Raw genomic sequence first — 23,175 nt, 5'->3', positions numbered from 1 at the left:
GATTTTTTTTTTTCTATTGAAAAAATGAGTTCATAATCCTAACAATGGGCCCAAGGACATAGCTTATATTAAGAACCTCTTTAAGGTCCCTAACTTTTAGTATTTGATATACCTGTGGGCCTAAGGGCATCTGGCCTTTAACATGTGCATGACAAGCAACTGCAGTGGTGTACAACAGTACAAGGAACTCATTCAAACTCTCAGACGAATATGAATGAACTCATCTCCAGTGCTATGAAAAAAAATATGGAATGACACAATCTCAGTGTGATAAAAATAATTTAAAATTTTGAGAATCCTCACAGAAAAATTTACAAGGAATACTAATCGAGTAAATGAATATCAAATGAATTTTGAATTCATTTGCAATAATCAGCATAAGCTAATTTTAAGGCATGCATTGCAATATGTGGATGGCATGGCATCATAAGAAAGCTGAAAGGGAGCCAAAACAACTAAATTAGGTCCAAAACACATACCTTGAAATTTGCGGATGGCATGGCAGCATAAGAAGCTGAAAGGGAGCCAAAAGAACTAAATCAGGTCCAAAACACACACCTTGACGCTTCCAGTTCTCTAATTTTTTATCAGCAAGTTTAACTTTAGGACAACTTGATGAATGCAAACTCCTCCAGAATACGAAGTGTTTCCCATGGCAACACCTGATTAGTTTGAGTGATGTATTGTGATTCACAAACGTCTGTAATTTGATTCAATTGATATACACCATGACAACGGATAAATTAAAAGGAAACTTAGTCAAAATAATGTAAACGGGAATTTGTGACCATAAAATCCAATATTAGAAAACCCCTCACCATATGAGTGCAAATATTAACTAGACTAAAAAAAAGTGAGTGACCAAACAACACAATCTTAATTAAAACAAAATCATTGGAAACCAACATGAGCTGGTCCTTCAAAAGTCATGAATGCAATTCTGTTTTGTTCATCCTTTAAATCACATGCCACTTTTACAATCTCAAATATATCTAGGCCTTCAATTCGTTTAAGCTCTTGTAGGCATTCAACATAAGAGTAGCCATCATCCAGAGAAGGATGAGCTGGTTGCTTAGCATTGTTCACGTAAGATTTTACAGTGGCTTTCCAAAAATTCTTATAAAAATCTCATCAATTGTCACCATCACTTTCATGATGCCTTCTTACCCTATGTGCACTTGGTAAAGGGGCCTTTCTGGTTCTACTTTGCAGATACTGTTCAGATGAGGTTTCATCATCACTACTTGGTTCTATATCATTATCCACATCGGCGACACGGGGACTGATATGACATATAATAGGTGCATTTTCTGGTGCATTTAATGTTTATGTACCACTCCTTGGCTTTTCATTGACTTCAAATTTCTGCCGTAGCTGGCCATCCCTTCAAACAGTGTGCTAAGTCGATTGTATAAGGGAAGGTTTTCCCTCAGAAATGTTTTGCTTTGCTATGTTTCTGCACATTAAAAGTATGTTCATTTTTCAAGTTCATGTAAATAATATGCGCATTGCAGAACCTTTAAAATCATCAATGCACACACTAGAATGTATTCATCCAAAACTCTGCTTCAGCAGTTACCATGTAATACAGATCATCCCAACCAAAGCCATTTTTTTACAATAAGCTTATTCAGGGTGTTGTACTGATCCTTTAGCTTTGTTAAATGGTTCTTAAGAACCTTTACATTATAAGATGTCCAAATTATTAGATTAAAAGCAGCACAAGTTCCCCCCTCCCCACCAAAGCCTCCTACCAAACAGAGTGAGGTCATCTACCAATAGTCACATCATGTTTAGTCTGAGGAATGGAATGTGGTAGGAATGGAATGGAATGAAAATTTGAGGTGTGACAAAATCAAGTAATAAATTCAATTCCATTCTGCTTGATACTATTCCATTCCTATGTATCAAAAGTGTGGTTAGGTGGGAAAGCAGTTGCTCAACAAGATACACATCGCGAGTCACATTCCACTTAGCTGCTTGGTTGCTGGTATCTTGGGAAGAGGGAAAATGTGCAACCATCTAATGTTTACACCAAGCAATGTGTATGTTTTGTTGAAGGAATAAAACATATACAAATACACATAAAAAGATACATAATTTAATCTAACACAAGTAGCCAGTCCAGTTACCATAACATCCATGAGGGTTCAGAAATGAATGGAATGGTTAGTTATTTCATCAAATCAAATTTACATGAAAATAAAAAACAGAGCCAAATTAATTACATTAGCACATACCATTTAGTCACTCCAAAAACCACATCATTTAATCATGCTTACAAATACAGATGGAACTAAAATTTAAGAGTGAGGTGGCCAATTTAAAAAATTGTTCAAGTAATCAAATATCAGTTAATTGGTCACTCAGGAGTTTGAATATATTTAGGGGACCAAGTATAAGATTTTTTCAAATTATAATAAATTATAAGGATTAATTGTGCTTTTAAACAAAAATTAGGAGTTTCCAAGTATAAAATTTTTCAATTTCCGAGTCATGGGAGTGGCTAGATGAACTTACTAGAACAAATGAGGTCCCTTGATGGTATATGTTGTTTGTATATCATATTGTCTAAATGAAAATAATGAAAGGGTGGAGTAGAACTCAAGTTGGAATTATGGAGGTTTCTAAGATAAGAATACATGCAATGCAATTTTAGGGGCCATTTGGTGTTATTGTTAAAAATCATGAAAATGAAAACTAAAATACCAGAAAGAAAATTAAAAACTAAAAAATAAAAACCAACAACCTGTTTAGTTAATTTTTTTAGAACTAAAACAAACTAAAAACTTGATTGAACAAATACTCAATTTCATACTTGAAGCAGATAAGAATTATAGATGATTAAAAAAAAAAGAATACAAATTAAAAATATTATAATAAAAAATAATTATTTTAGTTAAAATTTTATTTTAAAACTTCCTTTACAGCAGCAATCTTATTGTTAATGACAAAAGAAAAAATGATAGAAATATTTGTTAAAATGGCTTTAATTATTAAATTTTTTGGAAATTTATGATTTTTTATTTTAACTATATTTTAAATTCACGTGGTCATTTTAATTTTAATTTTAATTATGTATAAAATGAATGATTTAATCTACAAAATCTAATTTTGAATATTAAAGTATTTTGACAACAGGTTGCCAAAAAAATTGAAAATCTTAGGTCTTGTTTGATATCATTGTTGTTTTTTGTGTCTATTTTTGCATTGGTAAGAAACATATTACAAAAATGCATTTGTTTATATTGCCAATTTTTTGTTCCTGTTATTGGCTTTCTACTGTATGCGAAAAAATTGAAGACCAGATTTTATGATTTTCAATTGTTTTGGTAAATTATTTCTAGAAATTTTAATATCCTAAAATAGTTCTTTTGGATTAAGTCATTCATTTTAAACACTTTTAACTTATAATTAAGATTAAATGATCATAGGGATTTAAATATAATTGAAACATAAATATACATAACAAAGCCAATTTTACTATTTTTCAATTGCCATCTCCAATTAAAATTTTATTGCAAAATAAAATTTGTAAGTATAAGGATCAAGTAAAACAATTATAATAATTTTTATTATAGTATTTTTTAATATGTATTATTTTAATAATATTATTTGATTTAAAGACAAAAATGAGTATTTTTAATAAGTTTTTAAATTTATTTTAGTTTTACTAATATTAACCAAATAGGTTGTTGGTTTCTAGCTTTTTAATTTCTATTTTTAGTTTTTTGGTTTTTTTTTTTTTCTGTAATTTTTGACAATGATACCAAACAGTCCCTTAAGTTTTGGTTTTCAAGTTTTTGGAAAATAGCTGAAAACTTACAAGAACATAAAGTTTGTTTCTTCACTGTACAAAAGCAAAAACCAAAAAAAAGAAAAAAATGATATTAAACAGACTTTAGTAATTATATAAGGAAAAATGGAGAAAATATCTAACTTGATTTAAAAAAAAAAAAAAACTATTCCTAAACTAGGGATTTTTGCCAATTATATAATACACTATACCATTGAGAACTATTTCCAATGGGTGCGTTTTGGCCACATAAGTGTGAAATCAGATTTTGCAAATCTGATTTATCTTGATTGTGCTTGAGTGGGCTAACCTTTGCAAGAATAAAATTAAAAAAGGGCAAATAATATGTTGAGCATGTGAGTTTTGACACTAACACGGTAACACCTAACATGCCCTAAGAAACTTGATTCATGCCCTAGAAAATTGTTGAAGAAGAAGAAGAGAAACCAAAGCCAAAGGTCCAAAATCTTATTTTAGTTTGAACTAAAATCAAATGTGTAGTTGTGTACTCACAACCAACATCTTATTGATCTTAGAATTTTGGTATAACAAGTTGTATGTAAATTTATGAAGGAATTTCTACTCTAAAAAATTATATTTTGTAATGTATTTTGTGTATGAGCACTGGTTTCTCTATGCATAGATATGCATTCAAGTGCCCAGCCTAACTGCCTACATATCCATGCATGCAAGTGCAACATGTGTATGCCTATGTGTGTGCATTAGTATGACAAATGTTTGTGCACGCTTCTGCATGGGCATGCGTCTACAAGTTTGCATGTGCAAATGTGCTTATGCACTTGTGCCCATGTGAACATATGCATGCAAGTCCATGTGTACATATGTGCGTGCATGCATGCGTTTGAAACAAAAAAAATGTTCTATAAAAGATTAAAAATATACATAAGGAGAGAACTTGCCCTAATCAATACAAGAAACATGAGCAACACACCTAAAGACACAAAGCACAACAGGGAATATATATATGCTTCTGGGTACATGATAGGGAAGGGAATTTGTCTCCCTAGAGGCATCCTGTTAAGCAGGAAACAAGCTGTAAGTTGTAAGGTGAGCAGAGCCCAAAAGGTTTTAGGAGCATGCGCATGAAAGAATAGAGGCCGTGCTTTGTCAAGCAAATATATATTTTTCAGTTCAGCAACTCCATTATGCTGTGTGCACATGATGTTTGATGAATAATTCCTTTTTCCGATAAAATGTCGAAGCTCATTTTGAGCAAATTCAATTGCAATATCATATCTAAAAATTTGAGTACTAATGCTGAACTAAGTTTTTATTTCTTGGTATAATTGAGTAAATACATTAAGAAATTCATACTTGTCTTTTAACACATAGATCTAGGTCACATGCAAAAAATCATTCACAAAGGACACAAAATATTGATGAGCAACAAGATTATCAATCCTACACGGACCACAAATATCTGAACGAATAAAAAGAAAATAGTGATTTACCATGAGACTCTACTCTAGACGAAGAAGATGTCCTACTATGTTTTGCTAAATGAGACACAAAATAATAAAAACAAGAAATAGATGTAAGCATGGGAAAAATTAGTTGCAGTTGTTAAGTCTTGACATACATTGCTAGCCCACAACCTAATAGCTTTAGCTTTTAGGTAAAGTAGTATTCTAACATGGTCTAAGAGCTATGATTGCTAGAAGTCCTAGGTTCTAGTCTTGTTGCCCGTGTTTATTGTTTGTGTTAGAATACCACTTTACCAAAAAATTTAAGATATAAAAGTTTGTGGGCCAATGATGTACATTAGGCCTTTACACTTCCCCGCACATGCAGCCCAACAGCACGTGAAGAGATAAACAAACGATAAACACTACCCATTATAGGGAATAATATAATTCTTAACAAACCAACAATGAACACGGGCAACAAGACTATAACCTAAGACCTTTTCGTAACCTGCTCTTATACCATGTTAGAATACCACTTTACCTAAAAGTTTAAACTGTTACGTTGTGGGCCAACAATGTATATTATGCCTCAACAATTTGTTTATTAAGAATTATCTTATTCCCTATAATGGATGTTGTTTATCATTTATTTATCTCTCCACATGCAATCAAGTTGCACGTGTGGGGGAGTGTTAAGGCTTGACATACATTGTTGGCCATAAACCTAATAGCTTAAGCTTTTAGGTAAAGTGGTAATCTAACAGTTATTTTTAAAGGATGGATTCAAGCATGCCATTGATCTAGAGACACACCAAGAGAAGACATTGAAGAAGATGTATGACAAGAACTGGATCTACTACCACCACTATCAAAATGGTACAAACCATCCTTCTTAAGCCCTCTACCAATCTTCTTTGTATAGTTGTCCTAAATGACAATGAGAAGGAAAGAAGGCAAGAAAACAGTGGTGAGATTCAGCTAACTGATTACTTGATAAGAGGCTCAATAGAATCTAGGCGCATATAACGTGGAGGAAAGAGGAAGAGAAGGAAATGAAAGGATATTGCTGAAGGGACTTGTGGAATAGCCCTAAGATCCGATTGTAGTGCATACAGATAACAAAAAAAAATTATCAAATCATGCAATCCCTAATTATCTTATTAGGATTATACCTGCGAGATCTGTCTGATTTGATCCCGAATCCACAAGTACGAAAACGAGCTCTTGAAGATGACCAGGAATCTTCTACTATATTCCTTGAACACGTCTTGCTCCTGAGAGAGTGGACTCGTAAGCGGCTGCTAGGACTTTCTTCTCTCACGAAAACATCTGCTTCTGTAAGAGTTTTCTCGTCTCTCCTAACTGCTGAATGGAACGTGTGTATATAGGCTACAGCAGGGACCTCTGGGCAAATATGATTAAGGCTTCCCACGTAATTAAGAATTCCTAATCCAACACAGATTCATCCTTAATTACATTAATTATAATTCACACCACTAAAGAATTATAATTGCACTCCCTGTCATATTCGAAATTAAATTTCGAGTTCCTATTATTAAATGCTTATTTATCTCCCCACACAAAGATTACAGATACTCGTCTATTAAATTAAATTACTGACAATTTAATTAATTGACATATTAATTCCCTGAGACCTTCCACTTAACTTATTTGATGTGTCAGATTCAAAATCCACTTGCAGGGTTTGATACAATCAAAACTTATAAGCTTCCTCAATGGGGTATCATCAATCCCAATACCGGGACATGGATTCCATCAATAATTAATGTTCACCATACACATAATGTCATCACCCAACTCACTGAGTATTTTGACCCATAAAGAATCTCACTATTCTATGAATCAAAGTAATAAACACTATATGCACGTGTCTAATAATCATATCAGGATTAAGAGCATAGACACTCATAATAACCATGAGGTATTAATTGTTTTATATAGTCAGTATAAAAATAATTACCTCAAAACGGTCCTATTCAATACACACAAAGTGTACTAGCACAAGGAGTTAGAACTGTACCATTCCCAATAGTCAACAACAACAAAAACAACAAAACCAAGCCTTAGTCCCACTAAGTGGGTTCACTTATATGAATCCTTTTTCGCCAATTTATGCGATCATGGACCATTTCTTTTTATAGATTCAAGGCTATTAAATCCTTACTCACTATCTCCTCTCAAGTCATTTTAAGTCTACCCCTACCCCTTCTACTGTCCCCCACAGTAACTAAGTCACTCTTCCTTATAGGTGCACTATTTGACCTAAGTTGCAAGTGTCCATACCATCTAAGTCGTCCCTCCCATATCTTATCTTCTATAGGAGCTACACCTAACTTGCCACGAATATGTTCATTCCTTAATCTATCTTTCAATGTTATACCACTCATTCATCTAAGCATTCTCATCTCGACAACATTTACTTTTTGGATATTATGTTTCTTCGTCGCCAAACATTCCGATCCATATAGCATAGCTGGTCTTATAGCTGTCCTATAAAACTTCCCTTTCAATTTTAAGGGTATTCTACGATCACATAGAACACTTGAAGCACTTCTCCATTTTACCCAACTTGCTTTAACTCTATGCATTACATTATCTTCAATTTCTCCTTCAGCTTGCATAATAGATCCAAGATATCGAAATCTACAAGTGCTATTTATTTCTTCATTATCAAGTTTAACTTTATCTCTAATATTCCTCCTATCATTACTAAAATTACATTTCATATATTTTGTTTTATTTCTACTTATCCTAAAGCCTCTAGATTCCAAAGTTTCTCTCCATAATTCTAACTCAGCCTCTACTCCATCCCTAGTTTCGTCAATTAATACAATATCATCTGCAAACAATATACACCATGGAACCTCCTTTTGAATACTCCTAGTCAATTGGTCCATCACTAAAGCAAAAAGATAAGGACTAAAAGCAGATCCCTGATGTACACCTATGGTAATTGGAAATTCTCTAGTTTCTTCATCTATAGTCCTTACACTAGTCATTACTCCATCGTACATATCCTTAATGACATCGGTATACCTACAACATATACCTTTTTTTTCTAAAACCTACTATAGAACTTCCCTGGGTATCCTATCATATGCTTTTTCAAGGTCAATAAATATCATATGCAAGTCCCTCTTCTTTTCCCTAAACTTTTCCATTAATCTTCTTAAAAGATAAATAGCTTATGTGGTAGATCTCCCAGGCATAAAACCAAATTGATTTTCTGAGATCTTCGTTTCTAACCTTAATCTTTGTTCATACCCTTTCCTCTAGTTTCATCGTATGACTTAAGTTTAATTCCACGATAGTTATTACAATTTTGAATATCTCCTTTATTTTTGTATATATGTATTAAAGTGCTTTTCCTCCATTCATCTAACATTTTCTTAGTTTTTACAATTGTATTAAATAAATTAGTTAACCATATAATTCCATTATCACCCAAGCATTTCCAAACTTTAATTGGGATGTTATCTAGTCCCATAGCTTTCCCATTTTTCATCTTTTTTAGTGCAAACTTAACTTCGTTAACTCTAATTTTGCAAATAAATTTTATATTTTTAGTTTTTTCCTCATTTGACAATTCTAAGTTTAAGCCTTCTATTTGGTTTTCATTAAACTTACTAAAATAACTTCACTATCTTTCTTTAATATCTTCGTCCTTAACCAAGACAATATCATCCTCACTTTTAATACATTTTACATTTCCTAAGTCCTTACTCTTCCTTTCTCTAACTTTAGCAAGTTTAAATATATCTCTTTCCCTTTCTTTTGTACCTAATCTATCATACAAACTATTAAAAGTTCTATATTTAGCTTCACTAACGGCCCTTTTTGAATTTTTTCTTGTCTCCTTATATTTTTCAAAGTTATCTCTGTTTCTACAGTCCTACCAATGGTGTGTCAAATTTCATTTAAGACCGTGAACAATAAACTTATATTCTATAAAAACTGATGATCTAATCTTCTGTGTATAAGTCGTACTCTACACACTAGATCACCTACTATATAGAATAAAAGACACACATGCATAATCATTAAATAAATAATGTCAGGCAAACATTGCTCATAAAGATTCTCATTAAAATGGAATAACTGAAGTTATTAATAAATACTAAAACCGATTACATAAAGCATGTCTTTCAAGTATAAATCCCTAACAATTGCCACCACCAAAAATCGGTGCAAGTGTAACCTCAAAGTGTAAAGTAGTGGATTTCAAGGAATCAACTAAATTAGGACTACATGCCACATGGGAGGAGGCACCAAAATAAATAACCCAAGGAAAGGAGGATGAAGAGGCAAAGAAGCTTGGCTATACTTGAATAGGCCACAATAACACTAGATGTAGAAGATCTGAGTATGGAGTTGTTGAACCATGTGGACAAGATTGTTATCCTCCTCTTAGGATATGGTAAGTGATGTACTCAACTCCTCGGTGGGGTTGGTAGGAGGTGTGAAGTGTGAATGGTAGAATCACTTTGGCGACAGACTTATTGGCCCACATTAGTATCCATGGAGACTCTAACAGCAATCAACATTATCATTGTCTTCACTAAAATGTCTACAAATGCGAGAATTGCCACAATGAACTCCTTGTCCCAATACACCATCTCTACCATGATCACCATCCAAACATCATCCTCATCATTGTCCTCTAACACCTCCTCAACCACAAAAGAGGTAGTGCTGACGATGGCAGAACTATCACATGGATAAGCTTGAGAAGAAGACCAAGAGACATATTGAGTGATTTGTTAGATTCTAGCACATGCCTCATTGGATTGCATGGATTCAATGAATTTGATCATGAATTGGCTAAAGATCAGGACCCAATCCATTCACAAAGTTGACAGCCAAGGACTCTACCCATTACCTCTTAATCACCTCAATGTCAGAACTAAATAGTTTATAGATAATGAGTACCTCCCAAATACCCTTCATGGGCTACGATACTAACTAATGGACCTACCTTATTGCCCATATTTGAAAAAATTATCATACAGGTAAAAAAACATGAATATAACTTTTATCGTGTGAGAATCTTTCACAAAGATCATCCCGTACAACCTTGGCTACCCTATGAAACATCATATTTGCAGAAATTCATGGCTCCATGCTATTCCACAACAATATAAGAAATATGTCATTCTCTTCCATCCAATCTTCATATCCTTGGAGTTTGGAGATGGAGGAGAATGCAGTGGACACTTGGATACAACACATGCACTGCCTAAGATCACAAGTAGTTGGAGGATCCATTTGATGGCTGTGATCTGTATGTTAACAGTATCAGCTGAAGCTCTCTCTATAGAAACCATCAAACCACCCCCAATGCACTACAGTCAACACACACTAGTATTGGGAATGAACAACACAACAGCAAAGTAGAATTGGCAGCACAAACTGGCACAGAAGAGCACTTCAGAACTTCAAAGATCCAGCACTTAGGCAGCTATGACTGCAGAAATGAAGTTACGACATCCTCAGAGGAATCACTTGACCAAACAGAACAGGGCATACCAGAACAAAGCACAACAGGCATTTAACAATTAACGTGGCAGCAGCTACAGAGCACAGGCATTATGGCTGGCAGCAACTAGAAGTGAGTGCAAGCAAGAGCAGGAAATAGTCATCGAACACCAACTGACACCAAACAGCAGTTGACCCAAGATCACAAGCAATAAATCACAAATACAAGCAGCATCAAAACAGCATTATCATGCCACAAAAACCATAGTTACTTGGAATGTGGTGCGATTTGGGTTGTAGTATGTGTACAGGAATGGGGTACATGACTTAAGAAGTATGTAGTTTGGGGGATGTTTTGTTGAAGAATTGTGAGGACTCCATTTGAGGAATCTGAGGCATTGGTTAGTAGATGTTTCCACGAAGGGTTTATCTAAATCCACCTTGTCTAGTTGTTGTAACAAGTTGAGGTTTGAGTTTATATTTCTACACTCCCAGCCTGAAAGGGGAGTGTTAGAAGGCGTTAAGCAGCCATTTAACCTAAAAGATTAAGTTGTGAGGTTGTGGCCCAATAACTTATGTTAAGCCTCAACACTTCCTTTGCTTGCAGCCTAATTGCATGTGGAGAGATAAGCAACAATGAATTGCACCAATATAGGGAACATGTTAATGTTTTTAACAAACTTACAAATTACAATAAACATAAAAAACCCAGGACCTCGTGGCAACCATGGCTCATAGCATGTTAAGAAACCACATTACCTAAAAGCTTAAGCTGTTGGTTTGTGGGCCAACAATGTATATCAAGCCTCAACAAAAGAGAATGTATCATTTTAGCAATTAGGTGGTGTGAATAGGGGTATTATTGTCCATCACATATTTTTATTATTAATTTATAAAATACATTCCTAGAGCTGTATGTAACTATCAAGGACTGCCAAGTGCTGCTTCTCCCTCTAATTTTTTCATCAGCCTTCTTCTTTCCTTCTCTTCTCCTTTTCTGAAGTGTTGTATTTTATTCATTGATATTCAATTTATTTCATATTCGCAACAACATGCATGCAACTCGCAAACACAAGGTCAAAAATATGGAAAGTGACCCCACTAATCACCAAATCTGCATCCACACAAGAAGAAACACTGTCCTAAAACCCCACCAAATTACTACATAGATACATGAATCATGCATGTCCCAAAGAGCTGCAAAATTAGCTAGTGAACAGCAAACAAAGATTAGATTAATTTCGATTCTAGTATTCACAAAAAAGCGCACGAAGCTTGTTCAGGACCTTATGCTTTCTTGTGATCACTTGTCTTTTCCACATTGGGAGGGTAACCACAATGTAAATACTAGTGTAGATTTTACTGTTTGAGTAGGATAACTCTGTCAAAAGAGGAGCATAACTTCTTGGTTAAAATGAAGTGTCCTAGTGCAGGAGTAGGAAGCACTTTTTTTTAGGGGGAGGGAGAGTGTTCATCAATCATGTACAAATCACTAGCCATTTGTAATCGTGTTTAGCCTACTTCCTTACCTCGCTAAGCACACATTTCCTATGGACATGTAAGAAATGAATTGCGTTGCTTTACAGCTTACTACATGCCTCATGTTGACTTTCATGTTTTCTTACTACTTCCACTTAATTCATATTTCATGCTTGTGAACTTGTTTGTGTGGTGAATGTGTGGTTTACTTTCGGCTGACTAGTTAAGCTTGTGTACTAATACTAGTGCCGCATGGGCCTTCACATGTTGTTGCCACGACACCTGTGTATGTAGGTGTTCTATTATGATGGAGAAAAACAAGATGGGGCATGCTGAAACCAAGTGTGACACCTAGCAGCACTACAAACCAACAGCAGCCGCCTGGCAGCTCTGAAGACCAGCAGCTGAGACCTAGCGCATAGATGACAGCACTGCAGGACCCTCCTTGTTGCCACCAGCTATTGTAGTTCTGCCATGTTTCTAGCCTAGAAGGAGACACTTGGCAAGCAGTTGGCAGCAAGTAGCTTTTGTCTTGACCTTTCTAGCCCTACAAAACAGCCTTAGCACAAAAAAAAAATACCAAAAAATCCTGTTGTAAACCCTAGTTCTAGAGAGAGAGAGAGAGAGAGAATTCAGCAGAAAATCAGGAGAAAATACAGGAAATCATAGGGAAACTTAAACTAATTTTGAGGAAGCTGAAAATTAAGGTAGGTGTTCTTAATTTTCATTTATTCACCTAGGGATTTTGAGTATTCAAAGGAAATAAGGGGCAGAAACTTGCATGGAATTGAATCTTAATAAGGGGTTTAGGCTTGTTTTCCAATTACTTGATATGGCTGCATATATGTTCTCTTTGGTTATTGCAGCTGCATAATTTGTCTAGTTAGTTTTCTTTTGATAGATATTCATCTCATAAGTATAATGGTTTTACTTGCTATAGCATAGGTTGTGCATGCATATGCTAAATTGCTAGTGTGAAATAGTTGGCATTGTGTGTTGTTATGGTTGTCATATTGTGGTGTGAAAGGCCCTAACCTCCGGAGAGTATTTCCACATTAAGCGGTGGTTGGCTAAGCTGGAATTTGGCACTTGTTTGAGATAAAATGTGCACTTAGTTGGGACAGTGTTGTTATGTTGAAAAAAATGTGTAAATGAATGCTATTTGGATGTTTTGTGATGGAAATTTTAGATGATGAGAATGCTTAGAATAAAGAGTGTACATGCATATTGCCTAGAATAAAGAGTGTATTCTTACACCTAATGATTGTACATGCATGTAAGAAATCATATGTCAAGCATTGAAATCCTTATTTGAATAAGGGGGGATTAAGAATGTCCACTGAGCTTGTGGTTGCTCACCCCATTCCCTAATAATTTCAGGTTCAACTGGAGGGGAGCTCCACTTGTTAAATTCTCCAAGAGACTGCCATTTTTTACACATATTACAAGTTGATACTAAGCATGTATTCGGTTGGCGGTTATGCATGTAGATTAGGAAATGTGAAAAATGTCGTATGTAAAGTACAACCCAATGTAAAAAGTTTCTCCGAAAGTAAAAGGTTTTTAGTCTCTTTATGAAATATATGTATGTACCTAGTGTTTTCAACATATATTCACTCTTAATTGGTTTCTAACTTGTTTTCAAATGATGGTTTTGCAAAACAAATTCTTGCCTAGGCCTAGTGACTTGATTGGATTTTAGATGGAGTCATGACCAGTCACGAGCCAAAAATATGGACGTGACATCCTAACCATCTTACTTTCAATTTGACCCCATTTTATGTCTATTCCATGCAAGTCTTATTACAGTATTGCCTATCCGCATACCAACACATTGCCCTCTAGTTCTCAAGCTAGATCAATTTCAAATCACTCAACAAGTGCACAAATTGATCAAGCTACAGATACAACCGATAGTATCTGTGCAACAAGAACAACATCCAAATATTTTGTAAGACTAGGGAAGAAAGATGCCTCATTCTCTCATTTGAAACCAACCATGAAAGAAAATAATCCAAGAGTTCATTTATTAACCCTAATATTTAAGAAACAAACAACACAAACACCAGCCAAAAACAAGAAGACTGGCCCACAAATGATGATAAAATGTTATATTATATTCTATAATGCATACACACACATACTCATAATTGATGCTAATACAATAGCAATAACAACAAATTCTCAATTCCCACTCGATGGGGTCAGCTATATGAATCTTTTTCTGCCTCAATCTAGGGTAACATCCCATAAAGTCAGAAATGCCGTCAAATTCTTTCTTACTACCTCCATCCAAGTTCTATTCTAATCTTCTAGGTCAACTCCTAACCTTCTTTTGAGGCAGATCTATATTGATGCATGCTGGGGCCGAGGCTTGGCCCCCAATTTGAGAAAAATATACTACCATTCCACACCTATATTGCATTAAAAAATTGGAAACTTTTAGAATCACAAGTAGCCGAAACTTTGTATACAATGCAATAAGACATTTGTAGTTAATTGTTTTCTCATGGCAGAGGGCGTCACTATTAAGTATTAATTAGCCAGCTAATACAGGCTCTTGCTTGTAGTACCCCACTAATGGCACTGGATAAAGCAGCCACAAAGGCCCTAGGGTGGCCCCAAGGAGTCATTTTCATGCAGTGAGATTTGAAGTGAGGACCTATACTTCTGAAGGCACTTATCCTGGTTCTCCCAACCAATAAGCTGCCCCTTGAGGATCTCGCAGTTTTTTTATAATTTAGAATCAAGTAATAGTTGGCCTCCTATCTATCCTTAAATTTTTGAATGAACAATCAACCAATTCTTGGATACTTTACTCTTCTTTAAATTGGCCATATTGTTAACATTCTAGCACCGCCTTTATAGCCAACATTTTAATTAAACCACATTTTGCCACCGGTGCACAATCTTGTCTGCCTGCAAATGCCCAAATCATCTCAACCACCCACCGTATTTTATTTTATCTTCTAGAGATGCTGCTTCTAACTTGCTGAAGACTAGTTCATGCCTTTACCTTTTAAAATATTGGTCATCCACATTAACATTCTCATTTCAACTATATCTACTTTTTTAAATATGTTATTTCTTAGCTGTCAAATATGCTAATCCATTAAACAAAAACTAGTTATATAGCTGTTTTATAAAGTTCTTTTAATTTTTTAGGTAGTTGACAAACACACAGCACATCAAAATTCCATATACACATCATAAGTGTTGATAAAATGAAAGCTCCAAATGATAACATTAGCACAAGTACACAAAGGCTTAAAAAAAAAAAAAAAACTAACAGAAAAGTGAATGTAGAGTGTATCAATTAACAACATTTGCATAATCATGTCTCAACATGTGGTGATAGACTGAAAGCATGATACTGAGAAGTCAATCATGATTCAATTTTTTTATTCATTTATGAAAAAAAAAAGACAACTTGGTCAATTTGATTTAATTGGGAGGTGATTAATAATGTTTAAATTAAGAACATAAAAGTCTTAATCATTCAGAAAAGTAGGTGAAACATCATAAGTATATAAAATACAAGAATCAGCATGCACATACTCCCATGCTGGCTCCCCATCTAACTCCATTCCAAAATTTTTGACACCTAGAGCAAGATAACAGAAAAAAAAGGTGCTCACTGTATCCTTTTGTAGGCATCCTTTTGTGCAAGTTGGTAGCAATGTTACCTAAAGTGCGGTTCATTCTAGATCACAGTGCAAGTATGGGGCCCAGATGTTCAGGTTCAATTCATTGAGTAGTCAATACGAAGGGGGTAAATGACCAACATAAACAAATAGAACTAAAAGGTAAAAATATTTTAATCGAACTGTAAAATACATAGCTAAAGCTAGCGTAAAATTTGTTAGATCATTATGACATGAATCCTTACTGAATATTTGCTAGGGCATCCTTTACGAGCGACGCATTACACTTGTACCACCCACGTGTAGCGAAAAGTGGGCAAGGGCGGCCTAGGTCATCGCCCTGAAGCGACGTGCCGTGTTGTCACCCGGGTACAGTGTCAAATATGTGAAAATTCCTACATCATCCTGGATGTGGGCAGGTAAAGAAGTTAGTTCAGGAGACTAGGATTAGATTAGCAACTTCGAATATAAGGGCATTTATAGGTAAAAGCATGGAAATTGTTGGAATATAGGGGTACTTATAGGAAAAAGCATGGAAATTGTGGACACAATGATTAGAAGAAAAATTAATATAATATGCCTTCAAGAAACTAAGTGGGTGGGGGAGAAAGTTAGAGATATTGATAAATCAAGTTTTAAACTTTGGTACACTAGAAAAGAAAAACATAAGAATGAGGTAGGAATTATTGTAAACAAAAAACTTAAAAGATAGCACTGTAGATGTAAATAAAGTAGGGGATAGAATTATAAAAATCAAGATGGTCTTAGGCCAAGAGATGATAAATATCATTAGTGCTTATGCTCCTTAAGTAGGCTTAGCAGAAAATCTTCAGAGACAATTTTGGGAAGATATGGATTGTATTACACAAGGCATATTAAGGACTAAGAAAATATTCATAGGAGACGTTGGAAGGGATAATAAAGTTTATGAGAGGATACATGGAGGATATGGATATGGATATGGAGATAAAAATGAGCTTGGGGAGATGATCTTAGACTTTGCTATGTCATATCATTTTATTACAATGAATACTTCCTTAGGAAGAGAGAAGAACACTAAGTAACCTTAAAAAGTGAACAAAATAAAAGTCAAATAAATTTTTTCTTAACTAGGAGGGTAGATCGTTTATCATGCAAGGATTGTAAAGCTATTCTAGGTGAAAACTTAAGCACATAACATAGAGTCCTAGTGTTAGATATATGTATTAAAAAAATGGAAGAGAAAGAATAAAATAAATCAATGTAAGAGAACTAGGTGGAACTTAAAGGGAGAAAATATAATAAAATTTAAAGATAAAATGATCAAAGATGGTGATTGGTCTATAGATGATGGGATAGACACAAATACTCTTTGGAGTAGGATAGCTAGCTCTATTAAAAAGATTGCAAAAGAGATTTTAGGTGAATCAAGGGGAAGATTCTCGAGTAGCAAAGAAAGATGGTGATGACATAAAGATGTCCAAAAAGCCGTAAAGACAAAAAGAATGTGGCATAAAATGATGGCAAAGATATAGAAACATGGACAACTTTGAAAAGTATAAAGAGGCGAGAAAAGATGCAAAAAAGGCTATTAGTGAAGCAAGACATAGATCATTTAATAATTTGTATGATAGATTAGATACAAAAGAAGCGAAAAGAGACGTATTTAAACTTGCTAGAGCTAGAGAAAGAAAGAGTAAGGACCTAGGTAATGTAAAATGTATAAAAAGTGAGGATGATATTGTCTTGATTAGGGAAGAAGACATAAAAGAAAGATGGTGAAACTACTTTAGTAAGCTATTTAATGAAAACCAAATAGGCGGCTTAAACTTAGAATTGACAAATAAGGAAAAGACTAAAATTATGAGATTTATTCCCAAATTTAGAGTTAAAGAAGTTAAGTTTGTACTAAAAAAGTGAAAAAAGGAAAAGCTATACGACGGTTTGGAAATGCTTAGGTGATGATGAAATTATATGGTTAACTAATTTATTTAACACAATTGTAAAAACTAAGAAAATGCCACAAAATGGAGAAAAAACACTTTAATACCTATATACAAAAATAAAGGAGATATTTAAAATTATAATAAATATCGTGGAATTAAACTTATGAGTCATACGATGAAACTATGGGAAAGGATAGTTGAATAAAGATTAAGACTAGAAACAAAAGTCTCAGAAAATCAATTTGGTTTTATGCCTAGAAGATCTGCTACAGAAGCTATATATTTGTTAAGAAGATTAATAGAAATGTTTAAGGAAAAGAAGAGGAACTTGCATAGGGTATTTATTGACTTAGATCTCAAAAAATCAATTTGGTTTATGCCTAGGAGATTTACTATAGAAGCTATATATTTATTAAGAAGATTAACAGAAAAGTTTAAGGAAAAGAAGAGGGACTTGCATATGGTATTTATTGACTTAGAGAATGCATATGATAGGATACCTAGGGAAGTTCTATGGTGGGTTTTAGAAAAAAAAAAAAAAAGGTATATGTAGTAAGTATACTGATGTCGTTAAGGATATGTACGATGGAGTAATAACTAGTGTAAAGACTATAGATAGAGAGACTAGACAATTTTCAATCACCATAGGTGTACATCAAGGATCTGCTTTGAGCCCTTATCTTTTTTCTTTAGTAATGGATCACCTTATTAAGAGTATCCAAAATGAAGTTCTAAGGTGTATGTTGTTTGCAGATAATATTGTATTGATTGATGAAACTAGGGGTGGAGTAGAGGCTAAGCTAGAATTATGGAGAAAAGCTTTGGAATCTAGAAGTTTTAGGATAAGTGGAAATAAGACAGAACATATAAAATGTAATTTCAATAAAGGTAGGAGGAATATTGGAGACAAAGTTAAACTTGATGATGAAGAAATCAATAGCACTTGTAGAACTTGAATCTATATGCAAGCTAAAGGAGAAATTGAAGAGGATGTAATGCATAGAGTGAAAGTAAGTTTGGTAAAATGGAGAAGTTCTTCAAGTGTGCTTTGTGATCATATAATACCCTTAAAATTAAAAGGGAAGTTTTATAGGATGACTATAAGACCAGCTATGCTCTATGGATTAGAATGTTAGGCGACGAAGAAATAGAATATCCAAAAGGTAAAAGTTGTCGAAATGAAAATGCTTAGATGGATGAGTGGTATAACACTGAAAGATAAATTAAGAAATGAACATATTCGCGGTGAGTTAGGTATAACTCCTATAGAAGATAAGGTAAGGGAGAGACAACTCAGATGGTTTGGGCACTTGCAACATAGGCCGCATAGTGGGCCAGTGAGGAATGAGTGAGTTAGTTATTGTGAGGGGCAGTAGAAGGGGTAGAGGTAGACCTAAAATAACTTGGAATGAGATAGTAAGGATTTGATAGCCCTAAATTTGTCAAAAGAAATGGTCCATGATTGCATAAATTGGCGAAAAATGATTCGTATAGTTGATCCCACCTAGTAGGACTTAAGGCTTGGTTTTGTTGTTGTTGTTGTATATTTTGATTAAAAAAAAAAAAGTAAAAATCAGATTTAGAAAGAAAAACTTTATGAGAGAGAAAAATTGGATTCAAAGCATCTTCTATGTGATGTTCTCACTGAAGATATGTCATTGGACTCATTACATCATTGTTTGGGTTAAAATCATAACCTTGCATGCCTCTGTCATACCAAATTTAAGAGCATGTGGGACACACATTTTGGCATATAAATGAAATACATTACTATAATGCAATGCAAATTATATTGCATATGCATAAAGATATCATTTTATTCATATGAGCAGAATTTTCTTTCTAATTTAGAATATTGAGCACTCATATTACCATAGATGCATTACTTTAAACTTAAACTTCTAAAAAGTTGTGGATTCTCAACCAAACTTCCTATTTCCTCAATAATGTTCAAACCTACTCCCCCCCCCGACCCAACCGAGGCTGCCTTTGGCCTGTGGGGTCGGTGAAGAATATGTAATGGTAGAACAAACTATCTGAAGACAAATGCTGCAAGTGGCAAAAATGTATTGCTCACAACATAGAAATTGTAAAAGCCATTTAGTTTCATTCAAATATCCTTAATTTTTTCTAATAACTATACTATGAAATCACAACATGTAATGCCCATGACACCGAGATGGGCAGATGAAATTATTTCAATTAGTCTAAAAATGTTTAATTCAAAGACAAGTCTACCAAGTTTACCCAATTAACTTCGTTTTGATTCCACTGAGTAGTGGTTTAAGTCAAAAGACACAACTTCACTGCACAAAACATCCTCTGCCTTTACTAGATATTTTTATGCATTTTTGAAAATTGAGATATATAGGAAAATTTTTAAAATGAATGGGCTTTCCAACAGGGTTTTCAAAATCGCATTACACTTTTGATATGTATATATATATATATAAATGTATGCATGTATTTTTTTTTCATGCATTTTTTAAAATTGTGGAGATACATTGGAAATTTTTTTAAAATGAATGGGTTTTCCAGCAGGGTTTTCAAAATCACACTACACTTTCAAATTCATAAAGGCACAACACTACAGAAAAATGAATGTTAATTTGAATTCATAGACACACTACAATTCATGATTAGGTTTTTGATTTCTATGCAAACAAAGCAAGCAATTCAAAAACCATATTTTTTTTTCTTCTTCCCTATTCTCCATGTACTATCTCATAGTATCCATTCTTTCTCAAAATAATCAATAGTTATGCATCTTAAAAAAAGTATTGTTTTCAGACATTCAATCTGTATGCAACCAATAGCATTAGCTGAGCTCCACTATATGCTAAAGACAATTCACCATAGAATCTGTTTGCATGCTGGATGTTTGGGGCAAATTTTATCTCAAGGGGTGTGTATCACTGCATGATCATGACTTGGAGCATTTTATTTCTATGATTCTAATGATTCTAACAATCTTAAGATGAGATTAAATGACTCAAAATTTGCATCACCCCATCATGAAATATAGACTAGCTAAATTGGAAAGGTTTAATGTTAGCAATTTCAGACGATGCAAGAAGAAAATTTATTTTCTACTGAAAAGTTGACTATGTCCTCAACACACCAAAACTGATGAAGAGTGAGAATGAGACATTGGCTTAAATCAGAATTAAAGTCAATTGGAAAAATGATGATGAAATAGGCAGGGTTCACATTCTTAACACTGTGTGAGACAATTTATTTTATGTCAAACAAAACATGAAAATGAGAATGGAACTCTAAGAGCATGTTACATGACTAAAAACATCAAGTAAGAAATTTCAATCTTCCCAATTCATTAATCATAAGGTGACAGGTAGCAAGTCTATAAACGAGCAATTTAATGAACTTCAATGTATCTTACGACAAATGAAACAGTTGAATATGCATATGGATGAACAGATTTTGGCGTGCATTATTAATAAACTTCCCCTTAAGTTGAAAGATTAAAGGAGAGTTCTAAAAGATTTGGCATGTCATATTTTTTGAATTGAGGAGGGACAATGCCTATGATGGAAGAAGGAAAAGAGTCCACAAATTCCCAAAAATTTGAATATAGTAAAGGAAAAAAAGGTGCAGGCTCCTTCAAAGACCAAAATAAAAGGAAAAATAGTCTATGCTACCATTACGGGAAACCGGGTAACTGCAAGAGCGAGTGCAGACATCTTGAAGATAAGAAAAACTGTACAAGAAAGCAACAAGAAAAAACAAAGTATGTGACATAGTTTCTGATGCGAATACCTTGCAGGATGATGGTTCTTAGTGAATTGATTTGGGTGCGACAAGGCATGTGTGCAAGAACAGAAGCATGAACTTATCATGTGATATTCTTGAAGATGAGAATGTGCTGTACAGCGGTAACTCATCAACCGCTGCAATCAAAGGCAAAGGAATAGTGGACTTACTGCACACTTCTAGAATAATTATGTCTCCTAATGATGCATGTGCCAACAGTTAGGAGAAATCTTGTTTCTGTTAGTCTTGAATAAGCATGTCTTTAAACTTGCATTTTGTGGGGATAAATTTATTTGGCACAAAGGTTTAATGGAAATTTCTGTATAAGAATAAGAGTATCTTTAAATTCAGTACTAAAAAAGTCACGACTCTTCATGACTCTTTCTATTTATATGATTGATTCTTCTTTATCTTTACCACATTTTAAAGATATATATGGGGAAAGATAGCTCCATATTGGAAGTGAAGAAATGTGTCTATAAGTGTGTCTCACACCTTGTAATTTATGGGCTTACCTTATGGATAGCCCACTTGGACCCCATAAGGCATTGATTGTATCTTTGCACACGTACAAATTTATGTAGCTTCGCATCATTCTTTCTCAAAATAATCACTGAAAATTTGTACCGAACAGATACAAATGCTTATTAAAGCACGATACTCGGACTCTTTTTGGGGGCAAATTTCATCGCAAGGACAACATATTACTGTGTCCCTTAGCTTATAGATTTTGATATCTGTATTTCTAGCACGTGTATAAAAGTCCTCAACTAAGTTGAATAATTGATTCAATCCAAATTTTTTTAAAAAAAAAAATTAAAAAGAAAAGGAAAAAACTGTAGGCTTAACTGAGTAAACCATTTTATAAATCCTAAAATTAACTTTAGAATATTTTTTTTAACTTTAATTTTTCCTATATTTTAGAAACAGCCTACCAAAGCGTTCGGAGCCAAAGAACAGTTTCCAATCAAAAACCCCTGAAGCACTCAATATCAAAAGCTAATTGCCAAAAATACACATTTCAAACCAATAATAATGATACAATCATAATCATAATAATAGAAAGAATAAGCACGCGTACGAATGAAACCGTGAACATGATCAACTGATGAATCGAAAATTACAAGCAACCATAACAAATCTATTGAGGAAATAAAGAACGCATCATCAAGAGGAACGTACCAGAACAATGTCGAGGCGGAGACGAGTGATCATGGAGGCAGCATGAGACGAAAAAGGCTTCTAGAGAGAGGGAGAAAGCAGTAAGCAAGCATTGCCAATGCCAAGCCAAAGCTTCAATTCTGTGAGTTCATCGCAGGGGCTGAAGGTGGGGAACAGGAACCAGAAGAGAATGAACGTAACAGCCAGCTGTTTTAAAACAGTGAAGTGTTTTGTTTCACGTGCCTCTATGGAGCGTAGCAAACACGCTAGGCCTGGTAGGAGTGCGGCCTATGGTCGGAGGCTTTTGCCTGGTCCAAAGATTCAAAGAACTTATTTTTCCCCAAATTGGGAACGGATGATAAGTAATTCTAAGAATAATTTTTGTTTACTATTTCGTCCGGTGAAGTTGTGTTGAATAATTGAATTTATAATTTGATAAATATAAAATATTTAATATTTTATTATAAAAATAAGCA

General features: G+C 34.1%; 1 protein-coding gene across 50 annotated transcripts in view; it reads right to left on the bottom strand.

Annotated features, from left to right (window-relative positions):
* LOC131146340 (uncharacterized) overlaps positions 1-23,062 on the bottom strand; it is a 28,737-nt gene extending 5,675 nt beyond the window's left edge. For 8 of the 50 annotated variants that reach the window (XR_009134342.1, XR_009134356.1, XR_009134350.1 and 5 more), the window contains exons 1-2: positions 22,721-23,056; positions 480-514 (exon numbers count right to left, since the gene is read on the bottom strand). Coding sequence is in view for 7 of the 50 variants with exons in the window: in XM_058095901.1 (XP_057951884.1) it covers positions 480-662; positions 21,545-21,675; positions 22,721-22,753 (347 nt within the window). In the remaining 43 variants the exon portion in view is untranslated. Of the gene's footprint in view, positions 1-112; positions 233-479; positions 1,457-16,087; positions 16,248-21,544; positions 21,676-22,720 lie in introns of all 50 variants that reach the window. The other 42 variants (XR_009134336.1, XR_009134348.1, XR_009134334.1 and 39 more) reach the window with 19 other exon arrangements.
* Positions 23,063-23,175: the final 113 nt, after the last annotated feature.

The sequence above is a fragment of the Malania oleifera genome, chromosome 13 (assembly GCF_029873635.1).
Source record: "Malania oleifera isolate guangnan ecotype guangnan chromosome 13, ASM2987363v1, whole genome shotgun sequence".
NCBI lineage: Eukaryota > Viridiplantae > Streptophyta > Magnoliopsida > Santalales > Ximeniaceae > Malania > Malania oleifera.
The sequence above is the reverse complement of the archived record's forward strand: the minus strand, read 5'-3'. Positions and strand labels throughout refer to the sequence as shown.